Below are 24,424 nucleotides of genomic sequence, written 5' to 3'. Positions count from 1 at the left end.
TACAATACTTTGAGCACTGATGCAGTCAGCATAGGCCTCTTACATTGTTTGCAGGTAGGCCTATTTCATTCCGTTTTTGATGCGAAACAGCGCCAAAATAACCACCAGTGGACAAAAAGAGTATTATATGTGTACTGTTAAGACTCGCCATAGAGAATGAATGGGGGAAATTGCGGAGGTTTTAGTTTGACGATGTCGCATTCTCCGTCTTGGGCGGTTGCTATATACCACGGACATGTTTTGGGGGGCCACCCAAAATGAGGTGGCGGGCCGTAGTTTGGGGACCACTGCTCTAACAGAAACTAATACCAGTGCCATACAGAGAATGGAGACTGCACCGAACCAACCAGGCTAACGGTTACCTTACACCTCTGTTTGCTACAAATGCCTAACAGTTAAAAGAATGCCCTCGTGGTCTCAGCTAATGTTAGCTAGCAGCAACCAAGCAATAGTGTTCAGTTCAACCAAAAGTCAATGAGTCGACAGACTGTTATAATTAGTCAGTCAACAGATTAATTTGTGCCAGGTGAGCATTTGGCAGCACACTAACGTTAGATCGCTATGAACAGTGGAGTTCTGGCTGTAACTAATGTTAATCAGCTAGGCTACGTTAGCATGTTAGAGCTATTCCCTCAGTGGGTATTCAAATTCCAACCACCTTTTCGAATTTCAGAAAGGACTTTAAGACGTTGTCGACTCCAATATTATATTAGTCAGTTTACAGTTTAAGTATTTCAAATTAACATAAACTTAACCATTTCAATTTGATAAGGTTATAACCCACCGAAGTTGTTAGCTTGCTGGATGTTTTACCAATAATTTTCTGAGCTAGCTATCGGAACTCCCCCTATTACCGTCGGTCGCGTATTTCCACCGTCTTGCGTGTATGTGTCACTTAATATCAATTTCTATACAAACCAAGACAGCAGACTCCTAAAGAAACGCAACCACCCACACCATAGGTGTATCTAAATTAGCTATGTACCAAAAATGACATTTTACCGTGACTCAAAGAGCTGTAGACAGTGTTGTAAGGCTGCGTGTACACAACCGCTTGGAGCTCCAGTGGAATTTTAATTTCACGACGAAATTCTCGGTCTAACCGCTCATGTGCCGTTGAAACGGTGTAAATAGGCGACCCATCAGGCCAGCACTATAACTCCGAGCGTGGTAAACAAAATCGGATATTTCAGGCAGTAAATGCTCCCGTTAACAAAAAAAAACAGATTTTGTTCAAATCTACACACCTAAGGCTACTGAAAAATGTCAGGTTAATTTAGCAAATGTTATTTTGAAGTGTTAAAAAACATCGTTGTTATAGAATTTCTGAACAAAAGTAGTGATAATTGGGGGTGTTACGATAGCGACCTTGCTACTAGCTAGCGACCAAGCTAACGTCACCAATATTTCATAGTAGGTAAAACACGTTGGTATGAAAACATATACCTGTGATGTGACATTACTTAATTGTGTATTTGTCGTAGTTTTCATGCTAGCTTACAGAAGTAGAGGGAACAAATGAATTTACCTTTTACTATCCCACGCTGTACTTCAATGGCGTCCATCTTCTTTTCAAAAATCTCAACTGAAGGACCGGAAGTGTAAATGACTCCACCCCAGAGTTCGTACATTCACACCTTTCTTTTACTGTCTATGATTCACACCCACTTAAAACACTAGGTTGTGAGTTTTAATTACACCGTGGGTGTACATGTTTGTTCAAACAACTCCCGAAGTTACACTAATTAACACTAATGAACACTGAAAAATATGTCTCTGAAAAATTAACACTTAATAACACTGTCAATTTTACTGTGGAATGACAGATGTCATTCTTATTGGTTTAAATGATGTTACGCCCAAAACACACCCATGACTGATTAAGAAACCTAGGAACACCTTGTTGCGACATGTGCTCAACGTTTGATAACGAAAACATTCCCAATGTGGACTGGACATCCTACTAAATTTGAATAAGCTTTTGACTAGTGACGATGCGCTTCAGACTGTCATGATAGGGTAGCCTGACGAGCCAGACCCACATTAAAATGTAGGGTCTGGACACTCACCATTCGCAGTGCTCAGTCCGAGGGGCGGGATAATCAGTTGTCTTTCAAATTCCCTCTGCACGCAATAGGACAGCGGCAGCGCTATGAGTCCCATGCGTTTCCCACCAGCGGAGCTAGTTGGCTAGTTCAAAGCTAGTAGCAGGGAATTCAAGCCAAACCGTTGCAACTCTGCCATCAATCATTATGTTAAGCCCACCTAAAGACTCTATACACGATTTCATTGGCCTGATTAAGTTTTGATTTCTGGAGCTCACAAGCCAACGGAGAGTTGCTAGACTAGCCCTGGCAGCAAATGTAATTCGCTGCCGCTAGGGGCGCGTCTAGATTTCTAGGCTAATGATAGGGCCCAATGTCCCAACTTTGTCTGTGTTGGGGTAGTAGAATAGAATGTAATAGAAATGGCAACATTGTACCTACAGATTACGTATGATAACTGGTTCAACACTTTTCTATTTCACAATTCAAACAATGAACTAGTGCCTTAATGTTTTGGGGGGAAGGACTACCTAGTATAGGGTGTGAACAGACACGCAAAAAGACTGAAATGTAGAGATGCACCGATATGGAATTTTAGGGCTGATAACGATAACTCATAGGCCTGTTTATCGGTTTGTTGTGGCCGATACAATAACCGATATTACTATTGAAAAGAAAATGTCAAAAATTAATTGGGGACAATATTTAATAAGCATCATTTAGTTGCAGTAATTTCATCTACCACCATTGACGGACATAACTCATAGGCCTATTATTCCACGTCTTGGCTGAATTTCCCATTGTCCTGCGTAATTTAGAACGTGCATTAACATGTTATTTGAACACCTATGAAATAGATCCATTTTTTTGGCTGTATCACACTTGCATATTAAAGGTTGTGTTAGCGATGGTGGGGTAACGTTATTTCAGTTGACATTCAAACAAAACAGAGAGCTAGCTCACTATTCCCTCCCTCTCCGTGCAATTGAAACTCTCCTAAATGCGCATGTCTTCGGTGATTGGGGTTGGAACACTATTTATTTTGGTTTTGAGTGGTTGGTAGCACTGTTGCGGTCTATTGTTTTTGTGTACAGATCTTGGATCTCTTTTTTTTGATGGCCTGCTTATGGGCCGGGCAGTTAGAGGATTGTGCGGAAATATTAGATGAATGTGATCATTTATGTTTGGGCATTCAATCGCTGATACAACCTTTAATTCACCGAACTCATTGTGAAGTTTAAATGAACTGTCACGTTGCATCCAAGCTGTTAAACACAGACGTTCAGAACATAGCAACATTTAGCATATGACGGAGGTGGCTTTTAGCTAGTTGGATGGCAGTAGGCTAAGTAAAATATGTGGATGCGAAGAAAAGAACTTTAATCTTGCATATCCCTCTGCTACTCCCTATGGAAAGTTTTCAGATCTGCACTCTTAGAATAGGTCGGCCACTAATATCAGCCGTTTTGCAGATGGCCGATGGCAGCAAAAATCGATAGCCTGCCAATATATTGGTGAATCACTATTCGTACCCTATTCGCATCACTATTCGTACTACCCTGGTATCGGAACGTCACCTATTACCAACCATCACGTATTTCCGACCTCTTACGTCTATGTGTCACTTAAAGCTGCAGTTGGCAAGTCTGACAGATTGAGGGGACTTAGCCAAAATTTTGAATGTTTACAACTCATGCCCCTCCCTCACTACCACCGAGCACCCTCTTGTTGAGTTTGTGCTCGTCAGTGCGCACCAGACTGTGATTGACACCAGAAGAACCAGGGAGCTGGTTTTGCTTTTGCAAAATAAATAACAGGCTCTAGGTCAGGGGTCTCAAACTCAAATGAGCTGGGGGCCAATTCTGCCAACGTCATCTGATCGGAGGGCCGGCTATTTCTGAAAATGCAATGTTCTTTTTTTCAAATACCACACAAAACTGCAAACAGAAAGTGCAAGTGTTTTTATCTAGTTTTAGACACCTGTGCTAGCAACCTTAGCTTATAAATAAAATAATGATAAAATAAATATTAATACAAATTAAAAATAAATGAAAAACATAAAAACAGGTATGTGTGTGTTTTCACACCAAATAAAAATATTTCCTCTCATAACTTTTTTTAAACCTGGCAAACTAGGCATCAGGGTTAAAGAAAGCAACACCATTGGATTTTTATATCAAAATTTCAAAAGGCCATGGCTTGAAAGTGGTCAGAGATAAAGTCCTACTGTAAATGTAAAAATATTTAGTAAAACAAAAATTTATGAAGGGGGTAAATTTACCCATCTAATTTGTCACTGGATGGCAAGCACCTCACCTTTCAGTAAATACTGGATGAACATATTTAAGCAGGTTTACTTTCCTTTTTTCATATTACCCACATAACAAATGAACAGGAAAACACCTAAGATGTATACCAACACCTAAGATGTTGTGGTTTAGTAATAGATTACTACAATAAAGTATTCTGGTCAAACAGTTACTATCGCGGGTAATCTGCATTACCCAGAAGTTCGCATCATATTGCGGGTGACTTTGTAGTTCTTTAGAGCCCTATTTCTACTAGTCCTGCTGTCTGTACCACATCCATTACGGACACCATCATCACGATTACCACTGCAACCTCCAAGCTATGTTGGGCAGAGGGTCGAAACAAGCATGGTATGCTTAGTGGACACCGTTGTATACACGCACCTCCATTCACAGACGGACCGTGACTATCACTGTCATAGACGATCGATCATAATCTCCAAAAGGATTTTCTCCTTCAGAATTAGAATAGGTGAATAACATAGCTTACCTAAGACTTCATCACACGTGAACATTTGGTGTAGGCCTATTTCTGCTTAATTTCTGCAACACTTTGGCCTGCATCTCTTCCGCGTCCTTACAAATGCACGTCTTAGTGTTTCTCGCGTGTAATAAGTATTTCCTGAAAACTTTGCGCAGCGATTTTCGGTTTGAATCAAGCTCTGGATGTCTTGCACATAGTGGCGCAGAGTAGGCCTACAAATGAGATTTGTCACCGTACCTGGATCTATCGTCTATTTTAATCAGTATCGTTGTTTGTCGCAATTAATAGCCTCAAGGGCCGGATTACATTATTATTTTGTCATACGTCGCGGGCCGGAATTGGGCAGGACGCGGGCCGGATTTGGCCCGCGGGCCGGGTGTTTGAGACCCCTGCTCTAGGTGGAGGAAGAAGTGCGGGTTTTTTTCTAAAACCGACTGATTTATGTTGTTCTGTCGGAGCATAGTGTCGGTTTCAGTGAATATGATCAAAAGAATCTTGCCAACTGCAGCTTTATTATCATGCATTTCAAAATTCAGAATTCAGTTGTAATCTACACGGCAGCGGCAAAAGGATTCAGTGGTGGGGTTGTGTTGAAAACAATGGTCAGAGAGCATGTGGAGGCCATGTGTGATGACTGCGGTCTTTCATATGGCACACTGGGTCACATCCTATGTGACTACACATATATGCTCCATATTTGCTGTCCAAGTGACCCTCTAAGTGGACAGGTAGTGTGAGTGATGGGGAAGTATGATGCAGTGGATGTGTGAGAATTGGAGGAGGACAATGGGTTTACTGGGTTAAGGCCCTGACAGCAATAACAAGGACACTGGGATTTTTAGTTGAGTGGGGAGTTATCACCCATGAGACCTGACAATAAGACATGCCCCTCAGTCGCTTTATATTATATATGGACAGCATTTAGTGTGGTTTTGCATCTTTGAATCAGTGCCTTACAGCATTTAAGCACGCTTGAAGGTATTAAGGTATGTGTGTGGTAAGAGTAAGGTTTAAGGATACAGACAGGAAAAACTTAATGCAAATGCAGGGATGTAACTGTGTTCTGAAAAACTGTCAGATGGCAGATATTTTTTTAAATATGTGAAATATGTTTGCATCTTCGAATCATTGCCTTACAGCATTTAAGCGCGCTTGAAGGTATTATGTGTGCGGTAAGACTGAGGTTTAAGGATACAGACAGGAAAAACTTGCAAATACAGGGATAACTGTGTTCTGAAATGCAGTCAGATGGCAGATCCTTTTTAAATATTAAGTATTTTATATAGTTATACTTTCAATGACTGAATGTATGAATGAATCCACAATTGTATGTGCTATTGTGACTCTCCACACTTCCTTTACAGTATGCTACAGGAGAACAACTGGACAGCAATCAAAGAGTTCATTCTTGTGGGCTTTCCTACACTTCAATCTGAATATTATGGCTTAGTTGCATTCATATTTTGTGTTGTATATGTAATCACAATCATAGGGAACATTCTTCTAGTAGTAACATTTGTGTGTGAGCCAAAGCTCCATAAACCTATGTACATTATCATGTTAAGCTTGGCTCTGTCTGACATAGGATTCAGTACTGTTACTTTACCTAAGATAATATCCCGATACTGGTTTAATGATAAATTTATTCAATTTCATGTGTGCCTTGCCCAAATGTTACTAGTTCATTACTTTGGGACTGTAAACTCTTACATCATGTGGATTATGGCTTTGGATCGATACATAGCCATATGCTTTCCTCTTAGATACCCTGTGGTCATGAAAAATAGTACAATGACTGTTCTCAATTTTGTTGCATGGGCAATCGCCTTCACCACAACTGGCGCTATGACTGTCTTGGATGCTGCATTACCATATTGTGGGCCAAACCTTATCTACCAGTGTTACTGTGATCATAATTCTGTTGTTAGACTGTCATGTGCTGATTACAGCTTTCCGAATTTGGTTGCCTTTACATTAGCTATGGTGGTGCTTCTGATACCCCTAGTGTTCATTGTCTACTCCTACATCCACATCATTTACAGTGTAGTGAAAATAGCCAGTTCACAGGGCCAGTGGAAAACATTTTCCACTTGTGCCACACAAATGTGTATCATAAGCCTTTATTATTTGCCCCGCTGCACTGTCTATATTTTTAATATTACAGGTCTCTACATGAACTTAGATCTTCGCATTGCTCTTATCCTATTCTATAGTCTGTTTCCTCCTCTTTTAAACCCTTTTATCTACTGCTTCAGAACAAAAGAGATCAAACAAACACTGGCTCGTTGGTTTAGTGTAATGAGCCTGGGGAAGAAGTCCTCCATTGCTGCTATTCCAAGATGACTGTTTCAACAAGCAAGAAGTGCAATGTATGGAAACTATTACATGCTTTGAATATTCCTGTATCAAAATCGAATGATTGTTATCAACAAGCATGTTAATTTACTTTTTCTATACTTTGTCTAATGTTATTACAAACAAGCAATGTAGACTTAAAAAAGACAATTCAATGTGTTCATGTTTATAATATACTGTAAGGTCTGTTTGCAGGTCTTTTCCTATAATAACTTTTTTTTAATGTTATGTTAACTTAACACTTCGTTTTTAAATTACGAAAATAGACACTCTAACACACCTTATGTGTGATTTTGAGAACTCTATGATGAATAGAACTGAAATAGATTGAAAACTCATGAAAACGCAAAATCTGGACATTTTATCGTAACTCGGCTTTTAATGGTTGCCGTTTTGGGTCAAATCAGTGACGCATGCACGTCAGGTCAAAAACAGGGGCCTCATGTACAAAGACTTGCGTGGATTTCATACTAAAACATTGCGTACGCACAAACCTGAAAAGTAGCGTACGCAGCATTCCACGCAGCTTTTCTTTGTACATCCCAATTAACGTGAAATGCACAAGCATTACACTCCACCCTCTCTCCTCCCTCAATCACACTCATTTTAATATGCTAACTAGAAGGACATTCGAGAGCGCAGACCTCTGCGAAGACAAAATGGCCTATCCCGCAATATTAATAACAATGAAAACTCATCTGTGGATCCATTCATACTCAAACCTGTTGCAATTTGCAAAGTTTAATAATTGAAATCATCAAATGAATAAAAAAGTTTATTTCCAGCGAATGCGAGGTTGAAGTGCTTATCTGACGAAATGGCAAGAATCTTATGTCTTTATCATCTGTAATTAATTAATAACAAAACAAAAACAGTAGTGGCAGAGCGTGGCAGAATTATTGGTCAGTCTGCAAGTAGGTGACAGGGTTTGCATAACTGGGTTGAATGCATTTGGACCATGACAACATAACTGCATTTATTAAAAATCATTAAATAAATGCGTCCAAGTACCACGCGATCGTGCACCGAATGGAATAAACTCAGTTGATCCAGGCCACCTCGCCACAACATTATGATTTCTGGATCATATCCCTATATTTGCACACAAGTGTGACAATAATGCGAATGCTTACTCAAGGAAAGTCAAAGTAGCCATGCAGTCAATCAGGGAAATATCTTATATTCGCACTTATTAGTCAGCCTATCTATTCACATGCATGATCCTGTCCCATATGTATTTCTTTTAAAATGAAAACTATCGGAGATATGAAGGGAAAACACTCTGAAAATGTTAAGGCATGGGCAAATGCGTGACGCTGACCCCATTTATCACAGGTTTTGTGGAAAGCTCTTCAGAATCTGAAATGTTTGATAAGCCAGTCATCAACAATCGCGTAACCAAATATCGAGGCTGTGTAGGCTATGTTTCACATTCCCTTTTAATTCTTATCCTCTAATAAGTCTACAGTTGTCATCATAGATAGGTTGTTGCATAACTTAGTAGAATTTGCGCATGTTGCATGTCCAAATTTAGAAACATAGGCCTATTTTCGAAGTGTTATCATTTTTAATAACCCACGTTTCACAATATACTGTGCAAAAAGGCCTAGACTCACAATCAACTAATGTTGTTGCGCTGCATTGCCTCTAAGTGTCGCCAATTGACGATACACATTGGAAATGTGCATACGCCAGACATGAAGTTTGCGTGGAGGACCGCACATTCTCACTTTCAAGTCAGTCTTCGTACATCCGGACGTGAGCGTGAGAAATGGCGTACGCAGCATTTTTGTGCGTACGCAAGCTTTGTACATGGCCCCAGGCCATTTATTTTCATGGGTTTATCACTAGGTGGCAGTCTCGCCAGGTGTTAAGGCCCCATTGAAGCCAAAGGAGAGGGAGACGAGGCGTGCGTACCGATGAATTGACCATTTATTTTGTTTGCAATCAGCAAAAAAACAGGCGATCAGGAGAGAGTCAGCAGTCAGTGGTATCGTGGTGTTGTAATGGGCTGTGTGCGTGTTGAGTGCAAAAAGTTTTCTGTAGACACATGGAGGAGGCGCCTTAAGAGCCTGCGCACACCTGCACGCCAGTGTGCTGCATTAACTTTGAAGAGCCGGAGACCATGCCTGCAAACGCCCCTGGAACGACAGGCAAGGTGAAGAATACCAGGCCTAGCCCCCATAAGCACTAGCACACTTCCCCCCATAAAAGGAACCCACAGGATTTCAACTTTTAACACGTTAAATTAACCCTATGTAGATCGTGTCGAACATTCCATTTTTTCATACTGAATGGTAGCCTGGGTGCCATTCCGAACTTAGTCCCGCCCACAACATTTGAGTTCGGGAAGTTCGGTCTGGCATTGCTCCATTGTGGTGGAAGTATGCTCACCCTATATCGGGCGGACCAATCAAATCAGGCTTTACGATGATGGACAGGTGAGCAACAGCGCCTGGTCTATCACGTCATCTGAGCACGCTTAGATTAGGCTTATGTTTGAAACAAAAACGCTGTGGCTAGAAGGATACATGGCTTTTAAGACCCCATATGGAAAATTCATATTATTTAATGAGGTTGTATCACTGAAAACGATTATTTCTGAAAACTTTGGCCAAAGTTGAGATGTGGGAAAACTCGTGCCTTCACTTTCAAAAAGTGGAAAGGGAAAACAGCGCTGAAGATGATGAATAACTGAATAAAAAGGCCTAGCCTAAATGAATAAAGAGTAAGGCAAAACAAATAGCCTAGTAGCCTAATAAAACATAGGCATACGGATTGATGCAGTAGGCAAGGCTATCTTTGCAACATTATTAAATTAATCTGTCACCATATGCCTACGTTTGCAAAGAGGAGAACATTTTAGTTTGATTCACAATGAAACGTTACATTTAATTTACATCCTCCTGCGCTCCTGTTGCGCATACCCATTTCAAAACATCGCAACGTGAAATGCCACAAAAAGCTGTTTGTGAATAGGTCTTAGTGAGTTAGGAGTCCTCTCGACTTCTTTTAGGCTGTCCCAGACTTAGGTGCTACTTTTAGGTCTAAAATGCTTCGTGAATTACTTTTAGTGAAAAAAATGAGGAGTCCTAAAGTTAGGAGTGACACGCCCATTATTTTTAGGAGTTGCTCCTAAATTCGCCACTTAGGAGCTACTTTTAGCCTTAAAATTCTTTGTGAATACGGCCCCTGAACAACAACCTAACAGCTAAGCCTACAATCAAGTAATTTTACGCCACAACCTAGCCTACCACTCATACAAACGTAGTTCAAAACGAAGGCTAAGTTTCAGCCAGTGATTGTTTGCCCTTTCCCTCGTCAGACCAGCCATCGCTACGAAAGGTGGCTGGCTGGCAATTTGAGTGTGAAGTGCTTAGCTACCGCCTCCACTGCACACAACCGCGAACCTAGAAACATTTGAGGTCTAGCTCGGTTATCGCTTAATCAAGTTATGAACTTACTATGTTGCTAAGCTACAAGTTTGAAGCTAACGCCAGCTTGCTTGCTTACTTGATTAGCCGAGTTGTTTTAAACAGACTTCACACACTCCATTCGAATAAAAAACACAAATTAATTATAACTTACATAGACCTCGCACACAACTTCCGTATTTTTGACCGGAAATACGCAATAGTTGCGATAACCTTCTTCCGCTCCGGTCAGGGCAACAGGTAAACAAATGGCGCAAGCAACGAGCAGGAGTTGTTGTAGTGCACCGGGCTGCTCTTGTTATTCACAAAAGCAGCCATATCTGTCATTTCATTCCTTTCCTGTTGAGGGTGAAGTTTGACGAAAATAGATTCAGGCTATCCGGTGGGATGAAGGACCAAACTTCACAATTAAAAGGGGGAGCACTTACGTATGCAGCAGACACTTCACATCAGACAACTATGTTTTAGGGATCACTGTTCGCCGTTTGAAACCAGAGGATGTCCCTAGTCTTTTTCCTTTCACCCCTATAGAAAAAAGGGACCCTGTGTATGAGCGGTGCCAAAAACGGCAGTCGTTAACGTCTGTATGAGTCGAGATAAAGGAAACGGCAAAGAAAGCTATGCACGATTATGCGACGACGACGCCCGCAGGTAAGAAGTTCCACCTCCCGTAACGGTATATGTCAGTATTTTACCACTACTAACTTAAAAGGTTTCAAAGCATTCCTTACCTCATATCGCTGTCGCTAATTCCCTGGCTATGTTGTTGTGTTGTAGCCTACTTTGCAAAGCTTAATGTTAACGTTACCCATCTTGCTTGTTAACGGTGTCTGTCATTACCCCCAACCCCCACCTTTCAATTTAGTTTATACTACTACTTCAGTTTCAAAAGAAATACTGTTATCCATAGGGCTTTTTAATCACACTAAATTAATGAAGGACTGAATTAATTTGTGAATTCTCAATCACCACAGGTATGAGAAAAAATGCTGAAAAAAGCCTTTCCACCCCCGGACGTCTTTAGCCGGTATTGTGCGTCAGATGCCTAGATGAGATTTTACACCAAATTTCCATCTGAGCGTGTGTTAAAGATATTCTAGGACTCCATTGTGCCATCTGCCTCTCAACTAGTCTACTGGAGTAAAGCAAAGAGGATAAGTGAAGGCACCAGTGAAAACATCAGTCCCAGTCCCCCGCGCAGCATGCCATTAATTGATGAATTTCTTATGTACTGTATTTGAGTAGCTGTTGGCATGAAAGAGCAGGTAATTGCTGACATGTTCCAGGTGAGTTTAACCACTGTGAGCCGTGTGACCATAACCTGGGCCAATTACTTCTTCTTCATTCTGTGGACGCTTCCTCTTTGGGTGAGTAGGGAGAAGGTGAAGTCCGTCATGCCAGGAAAATTCAAGAAGTACTGTCCCAATGTCCATGTGATACTGGACTGCACTGAGATGGCTGTGACGGCAGCCTCTTCACTGACCCTGCAATCAGAAACGTTCTCCCACGACAAAAACAGGACAACCTTAAAGGGACTGATCGGAGTTTGTGGTTTCATGGTTTGTTGACATTCTTCTCGCCGCTGTACACTGGAAGCATCTCTGACAAGGAGATAACAAAGATCAGCGGTATCCTTCCCTTACTTGAGTCAGTGATGGCCGACAAAGGATTTATCATTGAAGATCTCCTTTCTGGTGTTGGTGCAAAACCCATCATTCCACCCTTCAAGCATTCAGCCCAGTTCACAAAAGAGGATACTGAGAAGACACAAGCCATAGCGTGTCTCAGGATAGTGGTGAAAGTAGCCTAGAAATCTAGACGCACCCTAGCGGCGGCAAATTAATTTGCTCAGCCTTTACGTCTAGTATCAAACCATATAGATTTCTATTGGCTGACGCCGTGGACCTCATCCAATCACAGCGCTCTATTTTGTTAGAGAGTCTTAAGGCGGGCTTAACAGGATAAAGACAGTCCTGCGACGGTGAACAACAAGAAAGGTGGCTATGGCGAATGAAGAGTGGTTGTTTGAATCGGCGTTGGCGTCAACTTTGGAGGAGTTGGACTTGTGCTTTTCTTTGAAAGTTGAGCAACACAATGCACTTAAGTCATTCCTTTCGAAGAAGGATGTATTTGCCGTTTTGCCGACCCGATACGGATATGGTCGTAGCGCTGGCCTATTGCATGCCTAGGCAGTTTGAAAGACAATTCTCTGCCCGCCCCTTGGATTAAGCGAGGTGAATGGTTCGATGCCAGACTATACATTTCAATGATATAGGATGGCCCGCCAGGCTAGGTCGAAAGGGTAATAGGCAGAATTAAGTCCAATCACATCTGGGACTCACCTGTACCTCTCACTCTGATGGGCACTGTCAACCAGATCTGGCACAACTGTTGTGTTATGGTGAATTTTCAAGGACCTTTGTCTTATGAAGAAGACTGAGATCTGGAGAGTATATTGCATGTGATGTTGCATAATTACCCTGGTTTTGGGTTTGCGCTCTTTTGGTCATTGGTGTGTGTGTGTGTATAAATAGCTAATAATTTATTGACATTAAAAGCCATTAACTGAATAAACAAAGTCACACCACTCAAGGACAGTTACTGCTAACTGGCCCTGAACCTGCCAGTATCTGTCTCAGGCTGACATACCCATTTTCCCGCTTAAGGTGCGCAACCTGTGAAGCATCGTGTTTGGTGGTGCTCTTCACTCCCACCAGTCCAAACGGCAGTGACTCTGAAGGGTCATAGACCCTACCGTCTGGGCTAGCCCCAAGATGTGGTGCTTCTCGGGGTATCACAAAGCCAACAGACAGCACATTAACTCGCATAAACTCTGCATAATTGGTCAGGACTTCTGTCTCCAATTGTAGACCTTGTGTCATTGCCGCTGTTTGCTTTTTGGAGCCTATCATTTGGCCAGCAAGGGCCTTTGCTGCAGCCGCTGGATCTGCATTTCCCTCCCAGGAAGAGCAGGCCTCACGAAATCGACTGGCAGTTAACCGTGGACAGCGTAACTGCACCCAGGCAGGACATTTGGACTGCTGCCTGGTTTCCTTTTCAATTTTGGTGGCCATTTGTGATGAGACTGGCAAGTGTAGGTGCAGTTGTTGGCACAAAGTCCAGGTTAGATAAATGATTCTGATCTAAAGGAAGAGGAAGGGCTCTGGGAATTCAGGAGCCAAATGGTGTAGGATAATGTCATACAAGGATACATGGAAGTTTATTGTCACATGCATATAGTTACTGGAAGTAAGAAATGCAGTGAAATTATGTCTGGTGTCAGCCTATTTGTGCATATATGGGGAGTGCAGTAGAAGGGGTTTAGTAGATTAAGTGGCAAGGGCTGCATAAAAAAGGTGGGGGGGGATTGGGCGGGGGTCACCAACAAGGAGCACCCAAGAGCAACAGGGGCAAGGAAGAAACCTTGGGCAGATCCACGGCTCAAGGGGCTAACCCAACTGCCAGGGGTCTTGGTGTGTGTGTTGGGGGGATGACGGGAGATGGGATAGTGTGCTGTGTATGTGGGGAGAGGGCAGTGTGCAATATGTGTGTTGGAGAAGCTTCCTCATGAGACAATGTGCTGTGTATTGGGGAGACAGTGTGAGCCGATCATTAACGTTAGCCTTCTATTTATTGTCATCAAAACTGCAGAGGAGTGAACAAGTTATAGGGCAGTCTCTGGTGTCTGCAGAAGTGAGTGTGGCATCTGACTCAATATTCTGCGCAAGGGGAATTCCCTTCTAATTGCACCATACCAGGGTATGAATAGCATACACTGCTAATTGTACCAGGGGTGCAAATAGCCTTACTCAAAATATTATCAAATTAATTATTTCAAACACACTGAATGTCTACCTATATGACTAGGTTGTCTGATGACAATTACGGATCATCATTCATTTAGTGTTGATATGCTGTTCATTAAGTGAGATACAGTAAGATCCAAATAGCGGGGATAGCCAGAACAGATGAAACACGTTTTAATCATTAATTTACAAAGAGATCGTATCACACTGAAAGCTCATATTTTGTCACTAGCAAATAGCTTATCGGTCCTTTGCCAAATACAGTTGCATTATCAGCCCTGACCAAAACCGTTAAGGAATTATTTATGCAAAAGTGGAACATGTGTTATGTTTCGTTCTCCCTTCCTTTCGGCATGAATGAAACAGCATGAGAGAGCATGAACCATATCGTTTCTCCCGTTTTTTATTTGGCATATTTGACAACCGTCTACATTTCAAATCATAGCCTACTTCCAGGCGCGCGGAAACATATTTTTGACCAGAGGTGCTGAATAACAAAATCATGGATGTCCGACGATTTCTCCCCCAGCATATGATTCGAATTTAGACAGCTAAATACGCAATTTCAGCGCCGTGTATGAGTAGGCCTAAGAGTGAGAAGTTTTATAATGCCCTGGGCAGCCACATTCCACTGCAACTACGCAGCACTTGCCACTCCGACTCATCAATAAAAACTGCGCTCGCACACACCAGACCCATAGAAGCGCACTTGACTTTACATCATCAACCTAAGGTAAATTCATTTTCTGACTTCTTTCTTGTTTATGCCATGGCAGTACGCATTTAGAATAAAGAATAATGTTTGCGAACCCTTTTGTTTTGTTGCCAGCATAAAAACAAGCTTAGGCTACCATCGGCCTATCTGCAAATTTTAAACACAAGGGATGAATTGAACGATGACGAAGTCGGACATATGGGCATAATTCATATTGAAAAAAGTTATACAATTTGGAACTCTAGCTTTTTCCCCAACGCAGTCATTTAATGCCATCTAAATCATAACGTGCACAGACTGCACCATGCTTAAGTCCAAATCACACCAAAGATTTGCGACGAGATGAGCTGCAACATTCTATTAACCAGCAACTTGATGCAACATTCCTTGCAACTGTGACCAGACAAAACTGCGCTCGCACACACCAGACCCATAGAAGCGCACTTGACTTCACATCATTAACCTAAGGTAAATTCATTTTCTGATTTCTTTCTCGTTATTGCCATGGCAGTACGCATTTAGAATAAATAATGTTCGCAAACCCTTTTGTTTTGTTGCCAGCATAAAAACAAGCTTAGGCTACCATCGGCCTATCCGCAAATTTTAAACACAAAGGATGAATTGAACGATGACGAAGTCGGACATATGGGCATAGTTCATATTGAAAAAAGTTATACAATTTGGAACTCTAGCTTTTCCAACGCAGTCTTTTAATGCCATCTCATAATGTGCACAGACTGCACCATGCTTAAGCCCAAATCAGACCAAAGATTCACGACGAGATGAGCTGCAACATTCTATTAACCAGCAACTTGATGCAACATTCTAAAACCTTGCAACTGTGACCAGACATGGTGAATGCTTTGCGATGGCTTGCAACGACGTGCAACATCTAATTCACACCACTGCAACTCCTTTCTGCAACAGTTTCGTGTCATTGCAAATTTGGTGTGAATTGGGCTTTTTTTTTTCGACGATTAAATACAACCCGAAGCTAAAAAACAAACCAGGCCTCTATTGGAGCCCGGCCTTTAACCCAAACCTGTAGCCACGCCAGGCGTTTAAAAGAGACAGGCGTCAGTTTGGAACTCGGCTATTATTTGAAGTTTTACAGTACACTAAAATAAATATTTATTGAAAAATGTCTGTATTTTTGTTTAATTTGTATGTACCATGTTGTGTAGATGAGTAAACTGTCACATTTCATAGAACCTTTAATTGATTACTGGAGCTGAATGGATTATTTAGTAGAGCAAGCAAGACCTGATCAGTTCAAAGCCTACTCACCACGTCAAGGTACAGGCCAAGAGTGGGATGTTAGTAAGACGGGACAAAACGGAAGACAAGGTTAATGGTATTAATTTCACATACAGTGTAAGTGTTAACAATCATTGTGTTTGTGCAGTTTGTTTGTCATTTGTCAAACATGAAGCAGTCAGCCCTTACACCGGTGGCAGATTCGCAGATTGCATGGGATCTGTAAAGGCCCTCCTGCAAGTGTAACACGCACACTGACTGTAGGCCTTCAACCTGGAAAATAAATAGAAATGGCAGCAGGACTGGGCACATTAAATAATAATAAAAAAAAAACACAGGGATGGCACGAATAACAGGTGGCAGATTCGCAAATATGTATTGTGTAACGCACTACAAATATGTATTAGTGATTAACACACTACATTTTCCTATAGGTAGTCATGCTCATGAAGTGCTGGGACCCTCCACACTGGAGCAGATACTGCTGCAGCCAGATTGTGTGTCCCGTATATGGTAACCACGCCTTGTCTCAATGGCTCCCTCATCTGCTGGAACATCATCAGCATCGTCCCAAGTCATCGACATCAGGCTCGACAATGTCTCCGTTGGCGATGCAAAAGTTGTGCAGAATGGCACAACACGTCACAACCTGGGGTACAAGCAGGACTGACCTACAAAGCTTTAAAAAAAAAAGCGAACGCCACCTTCCCCATCATCCCAAATGCCCTCTCAATTACATTTCTAGCCTGTGCGTGCAGTTTGTTGTAGCGTGCATGTACAGGGTTCCGGACTGGTTCTCTATACGGCGTCATTAGACACATAGGCTCATTCAGACACGGATACCCACCATCCCCAAGGATGCACCACCCTGCAGGCGGGTACAAGTCCCCCCGTATACACAGGACTGTTTTTCAGTATTCTTGTGTACAGAGTCAGGGTACCCTACAAAAACATCCACAAATTTGGCCTGGTGGTCACAGATGGCCTGCATCTGTATCGAATGGAACAACTTCCTATTAAAATAGCAGGCACTATCAGCTGATGGTGGCTTTATGCGGATGTGGCAGCCATCTATGGGCCCCCACTGCCACATTAAAAGCTGGGGACTCAGCCCGTTCTGCAAAACCTGCACCCACCACTTCCAGGTTCTGAGGAAACACAATAACGCTCCGGAGAATGGCCACGATAGCCGTGCAGATCCGGTGGACAATGTCGTGGACCGTGGTATATCAAAAGCCTTGGATACCACTGGGTAAGTTGCTGCATGGGCAAGAAAAAACAGAAACACAAGTACCTCTATGTCTCTCTGCCATCCATGGTCAGAGTCTGACCTCAGTGCCGCAGTGAGCGCAGTGCTACTCTGCCGTGACAAGCAGAGATCCCCCTTCAGATCCTCACCACGGAAGTACGACCGCAGGATGGGAACAGCTGTATTCAGCTGGCAGTAGGATGTTGGGCCCAAAGTCTGTCAATGAATTATGTCTAATTATGTGAATTATGAAATAATTATGTTAGCTTACAGTGTCAATTAATTAACGTGGGTTTTATCTCGGATTGACAGTCTTTAACAGCCTTTAACACTGATGAAGGGGAGAATAAAATCATGCCTTACCCAGCTCCTAGAAAAATCCATTAAAAGCTGCCTGTAAGTCGCTCTTTGCGACGATGCCTTCTGGCAGAGATGTCAAGTGCCATTAACGCTGTGTAGGACATTTTCCAAAAATACTGTATGTTGTGCCAAGCAAAACAAGACGAATGAACTGCTCTAAGGTAAATAAGGTGAATTCTCGTAAAATACGTTAAGTCGTGTCAAGCTAAAACAAGGCGAATGAACGGCTCTGAGGTAAATTCTCGTAAATACATTCAGTCGTTTTCAAGCAAAACAAGACGAATGAAATGAACGGCTCTGAGGTAAATTCTCCAATGTGGCTTTTTTTTTGCGGCATCCTTCACTGTGCGTCATGTGTGTCGCCGTCACATGTAAACATCTGGGGTCAAAGAACAGGCAAGATGGCTGCCCAGTACGTCTGAATTGTATGCCTACTACTCGCTCACATACATAAATAGCATACTAAATTGACGGTTGAGTAGTACGTTCTAACCAAAGTTAGTATACCAACTATTCGGATGCACCCGATGCCTGGAATGCATCAGTAGAATGTGTTACTTTTCGGATGGTGGGGGGGATGGTGGTACGTGAATCAGAATGTAGAAGGTGGTCCGTGGGGAAAAAGTTTGGGAACCGCTGGTCTAAAGCATTTAAAGAGGGACACCAGGCAACGTTTTTGTGTTAATTACTCATCTTCATAAGTCGGTATATGGTTAAATGACTCATTACAGGGCGAATTAAGACTCTCTCGCCCGCCCCTACTGCCTGTAGGAAGAATATCCCGCTTGCAAGTTCAGTGTATCGTACCCGCTGGCCGAAGCAGGATCATTTACATCCTGCATCCACATCACAGAGGCAGGCTAACGAAACGGGGGTTCACTCTTTATTACGACATCCCGTTATTACGACAACCCTCTATTACGACATCCCGTTATTACGACATGCCTCTATTTAGACATGCCGCTACTGCCGCTACCAGAAAGTTGTTGTAATCTGTGAAATAGTTTATTCTCAAAACTCTCGGCCTTGATCATGATGCAATCTCTGGAAATCCAAAACGAGGAATGAAATCATTAAATATTTTCTCTGCAGCAGTTTTTCCCGACTTATCTTTGGTGGGGTATGCCTGGGCAAATCGAGTAAAATGGTCCATCAGGACAAGAACATATTAATAACCCCCTCCACTCGGTTCTAAATGAAGATAGTCTATTGCCACAAGTTCAAAAGGTGCTGTGGATGAGATGGAACCCATGGGTGCCTTATCTGGGACAGTGGGGCGTTTCTGAATAATACATGCACATTTTCGAATGACAGTCCTCTACTTCCTGCTGCATATATGGCCAGTAAAACCTTTCCCTGACTAACTGGATCACTTTATCAGCACCCACATGACCCATATCATCATGTAGGGATTTCAGGACAACTGGTTTGAATTGACTGGGTAGAACAAGCTGACGACGGGACCCTGCTTGTCGATACAATACTCCGCCATCGAGGCTCAAGCGATTCCATTCATGCATCAGTTTCCTGGCATCTCGCGACAGGGTTTTCCTGTCTATTGCGCTTGGACTCTCTACTCTGTTTTTCAACCTCAATATCTCTTTGATTGCCGAGTCCTCTTGCTGTGCCCTTTTGATGTCTTGAGGTGGAATTACTGGAACATCTAGAGTCGGGCCATCAGTAACATTAGAGAGTTGCAAAACTGCTGCCCATGGCACCTCTTCTTCCTCAGTAGCCTTGTTCCCTTGCCATACAGCCAAGATGATGTCATGTGGCAGGCTTTCTGTATATTCTGTGACATCACTAAAGGGAACAGGGAATCGGGATAAAGTGTCTGCGTCCACATTTATCTTTCCTGGGCGATATTTGATATCAAAATGGAAATCTGCCAGCTCACCTACCCAACGATGCCCCGCTGCATTCAGCCTTGCTGTACTGAGGACATAGGTAAGTGGATTATTATCTGTATAAATGGTAAATGAAGGTGCATAATATAGCTAGTCTCTAAACTTATCACAAACGGCCCATTTTAAAGCTAAAAACTCCAGCTTCCCCGAGTGAAGATGATAGTTTTTCTCCGCTGGCGTGAGTGTTCTTGAGCCATAGCCAATCACACGGAGTTTATCCTGTTGGTGCTGATACAAAACTGCTCCCAGGCCAGAATTAGAAGCATCAACATGCAAGACAAAGGGCAAGGTAAAGTCAGGGAAAGCTAGAATAGGTGGGTTAGTCAACATATCTACCAATTTTGCCACAGTATCACTATGCTTTTGTGTCCAATGAATTGGTGCTTTGGAGGACAACTGTCGACTAGGCTTCCCCTTAAGTTTGGGAACCGCTGGTCTAAAGCATTTAAAGAGGGACACCAGGCAACGTTTTTGTGTTAATTACTCATCTTCGTAAGTCGGTATATGGTTAAATGACTCATTACAGGGCGAATTAAGACTCTCTCGCCCGCCCCTACTGCCTGTAGGAAGAATATCCCGCTTGCAAGTTCAGTGTATCGTACCCGCTGACCGAAGCAAGATCATTTACATCCTGCATCCACATCACAGAGGCAGGCTAACGAAACGGGGGTTCACTCTTTATTACGACATCCCATTATTACGACAACCCTCTATTTCGACATACCGTTATTACGACATGCCTCTATTTAGACATGCCGCTACTCCGATTTTTTTTAGTACCGCTATTCCGACATTCCAATTCTCATTTTCAATTTATCTCTGCAGTTCCTGTATCCTATCAAATTCCAACATCCTAGATGCATGTATTACCGGCCTCCAAGTCTAGGGGAGCTTGGGGCACGGCACAACCACGTTCTCTTGCTTGATCTTAAATTACAAAGAGAACGGACAAGGCAAGGTTCAGGGGTTGCACACTGGCATTCAAAATTCCTTCTTCTCTGCCAGCTATATGGTACTTGCCCCCATCCCAGTCCCTCCCTCCCAGGGTGCCATCTACAGGCCTGGAGATACTCTCCAAGACATTTTCCCTGACAGCAGACTGAATGTGTGCAATGTGTGCTATGTCATGAGTGTGCAAATACTAAAACATACAAACTTTTAATTGACAATATTAATCATAAGAATTAAAATGTTACCACAGAAACACACAAAACATTTCCCCTCTGGACCCCCAACACATGGATGAGCTGTAGTCTAGTCATGTCATCTGCACCTGCAGCTACATCAACAATCCACCCGCCATCCACTCCAAACAATGTTTTTCCCCATAATTGATATCGGCACACATTTCAGTCAAAACCTCAGGTGATTTTGAACTGGCCATGTGAATAAATGTTACACATTATGTAAAACACAGGCAACTCTTCTCATTTTATTCTCTACGCTCCTTTTACAGTAAACCACTTCACAACGAACGTTCAAATAACCCCCAGAGTTCAGTGTCCATCAGTCCCAACATTTAGAAGCATAATCGAAAAGTCCAAGCGTGAATTGGGTGCGTTTTGATTTTGAGAGCGACTGGAGAAGGGCCGTATGTCTCACAGCAACTGCGATAACCTTGTTTCTTAAAGGCTATCCTTACCTCCAGATATCCACATCTAATGAGGGTCGGCGACTATCCAATACCCAATAGTTTATGGCCGTTCGTGTGAGTACAATAACTTAATTTTCTAAATTTTACCAAAACGACTGGTTTCGCCTTGCAGGGTCACATTTAATTTGTTGTCTTATCTTTTTTTTTATTCAAAACAATTCATAAGTATCCATACTCAAGTCTAATTACCACCAGACACAAATAATCATCACCTACAGTATATCTATTTGTCATTGTCTATCATCATTTGTTTGATGGTGTCATGAGGCTATTTATGGTAACATAAACATCTGTTGCCTTGGCTAGGTTGGCTATTGTGCTTGACCAAGCAGCATAGTATATATACTTTTTTGATCCCGTGAGGGAAATTTGGTCTCTGCATTTAACCCAATCGGTGAATTAGTGAAACACACTGCACACAGTGAACACACAGTGAGGTGAAGCACACACTAATCCCGGCGCAGTGAGCTGCCTGCTTTAACGGCGGCGCTCGGGGAGCAGTGAGGGGTTAGGTGCCTTGCTCAAGGGCACTTCAGCCTCGGCCCACTGGTCGGGGCTCAAACCAGCAACTCTCCGGTTACAAGTCCAGAGTGCTAACCAGTGGGCCACGGCTGCCCTAAGTACTATGTACTTAGAGATTAGGTTCTCACAGCACCTATAACTCCAGGATCTTTGTTGATACAGACCAAGTGGCTGGTTGTCACCCATGAGACTTGATGAGAGATATGACGAGATGAGACAAAAGACATTCCCCTCCACAGAACACATTAAATATATTCAGTTTTAAAGCATTTTAATCATTCGTTTACAGGACTAAGGCACACTATAAGGTAATCATATCCATGTTTTTTTCTTGAACATACAGACAGGAAGGACTTCATTCTAGATTCCACTTGCAGGGAGATGTAAGTGTGTTAGTGGAAAACAAGCTCAGAATCAGTTGCCAGATTTTAGTAATAGTAAGTACAGTAATTTTAATATAGTATTTTTTTTGTAATATCACTATACTACTGTGGATATACTTAAAATTAATGAACTTATATAAATGCATCTAGTATTGTATTACTATATTCTCCACTCTCTTTACAGTATGTTACAGGAAACCAACTGGACAACAATCAAAGAGTTTATTATTGTGGGCTTTCCAACCCTCCACCCTGATTATTATGGCCTGGTCGCATTCATATTTTGTATTGTGTATATAGTCACAGTTGTAGGGAACTCTGTTCTAGTGGTAACATTTGTGTATGTGCCCAGCCTCCATAAACCTATGTACATCATCATGTTCAGTTTGGCTCTGTCTGACATAGGATTTGGCACTGTTACATTGCCCAAGATAATTGCTCTGTACTGGTTTGGTGATAAATTCATACCCTTTCATGTGTGCTTCGCACAAATGTTACTGGTCCATTTCTTTGGGACTGTGAACTCTTACATTATGGGGATGATGGCTATGGATCGTTACATAGCCATATGTTTTCCTCTTAGATACCCTATGGTTATGACAAATCGCACCATGACTATCCTCAATTGTGTTGCCTGGGCAATGTCCTTTATCACACCTGGCAGCATGACCTTATTGATGTTGATATTACCTTATTGTGGGCCAAACTATATCTACCAGTGTTACTGTGATCATAATTCTGTCGTCACACTTTCATGTGGTGACAACAGTTTTGTAAAGCTGGTTGCCTTTGCACAAGCCATGGTAGTGCTTCTGATACCCTTAGCTTTTATCATATACTCCTACATCCATATAATAGTCAGTGTAGCAAAAATATCCACTTCACAGAGCCAGTGGAAAACCTTCTCCACCTGCACCACACAAATATGTATAATCAGTCTTTACTATCTGCCACGCTGCACTGTCTATATATTCAACATGGCTGGACTCTATATTGACCTGGATCTTCGCATTACACTAATTCTCTTCTATAGTCTGTTTCCTCCTCTTGTAAACCCCTTCATTTACTGCCTCAGAACAAAAGAGATCAAACAAACACTGGTTCGTTGGTTTAGTGTAATGAGCCTTGGGAACAAGTTGCTATTTCCAGATGACTGTTTCAACAAGCTCCTTGGATGAGCCAGATGTGTGATGTATGGAAGCTATTATATGCTTTAAATGTCTGTAACAAAACCAAATGATTGACATCAACAAGCATGTTTATTTACTTTTTATAAAACGGATATAAAAAAGTGCTTCACATAAATCACTAACATTCAGCACAATTTTCTAGGCTGTCTATTCATAATTGAAAAGGCATATCTCAGCAACAAAATAAAATACCAGACTGAAATGTTGTATGGTAGTCATGTATGGACATATGATACAGTAGTAATGTTTTGATAGACTCGTGGGGACTGTTTAGACAAAAAATGAATACAAATCTGAGACTTAACATGGAAATACCCCATTGCCAGTATTAGCATTGTAGAATATTGGTGATTTTTAATATTGTTACTGTCCCTTTGTCTCAGCCACAGAAATGGCTGAGACAGAGTGTTTATTGTAAGCAGATAGAATGGTTCCACCTACAAGGTCAAATTAAGCCTCAATTAATTGCTACCCCCATCACACACATTTACACTGGAAAAGGGGTTTCGGAACCATTTGTTTCAATGTGTATTCCAATTTCACTAAACTCATTTCCAACCATGAGCGTTCTGGCTCAGTGTTCAATGGTTTGGCTTCATTTTGCAACATTGTGCTGCGTGGCGCAGAGGCCCAAAACTCTGCTGTAACATCCAGAATAAAGAACTATTCTTTTTACCAGCCAAACTCAAATTTGTACTTGCTCTAGCTAGGGATGTCACGATTAGAGATTTTGGTAGAACGATTAAGTAAGTAT

At 42.1% G+C, this 24,424-nt stretch overlaps 2 protein-coding genes across 2 annotated transcripts; both read left to right on the top strand.

Moving 5' to 3' along the window:
* The first annotated feature begins 5,804 nt into the window (after window positions 1-5,804).
* On the top strand, window positions 5,805-9,200 carry LOC125285015 (olfactory receptor 2AT4-like). The gene is made up of 3 exons (XM_048229199.1): window positions 5,805-5,824; window positions 6,203-7,131; window positions 9,145-9,200. Exons 2-3 carry the CDS (start codon window positions 6,204-6,206, stop codon window positions 9,198-9,200), a joined length of 984 nt encoding a protein of 327 aa, XP_048085156.1. The 5' UTR covers window positions 5,805-5,824; window position 6,203.
* A 2,013-nt stretch (window positions 9,201-11,213) lies between these two features.
* On the top strand, window positions 11,214-23,658 carry LOC125285005 (olfactory receptor 2AT4-like). Its single transcript, XM_048229189.1, has 4 exons — window positions 11,214-11,278; window positions 12,003-12,186; window positions 17,473-17,657; window positions 22,665-23,658. Exons 1-4 carry the CDS (start codon window positions 11,214-11,216, stop codon window positions 23,656-23,658), a joined length of 1,428 nt encoding a protein of 475 aa, XP_048085146.1.
* The last annotated feature ends 766 nt before the right edge of the window (window positions 23,659-24,424 follow it).

This window comes from Alosa alosa, chromosome 2 (genome assembly GCF_017589495.1).
Source record: "Alosa alosa isolate M-15738 ecotype Scorff River chromosome 2, AALO_Geno_1.1, whole genome shotgun sequence".
Classification (NCBI taxonomy): Eukaryota; Metazoa; Chordata; class Actinopteri; order Clupeiformes; family Clupeidae; genus Alosa; species Alosa alosa.
Note: the sequence above shows the minus strand (reverse complement) of the source record. Positions and strands in the feature narration are given on the sequence as shown.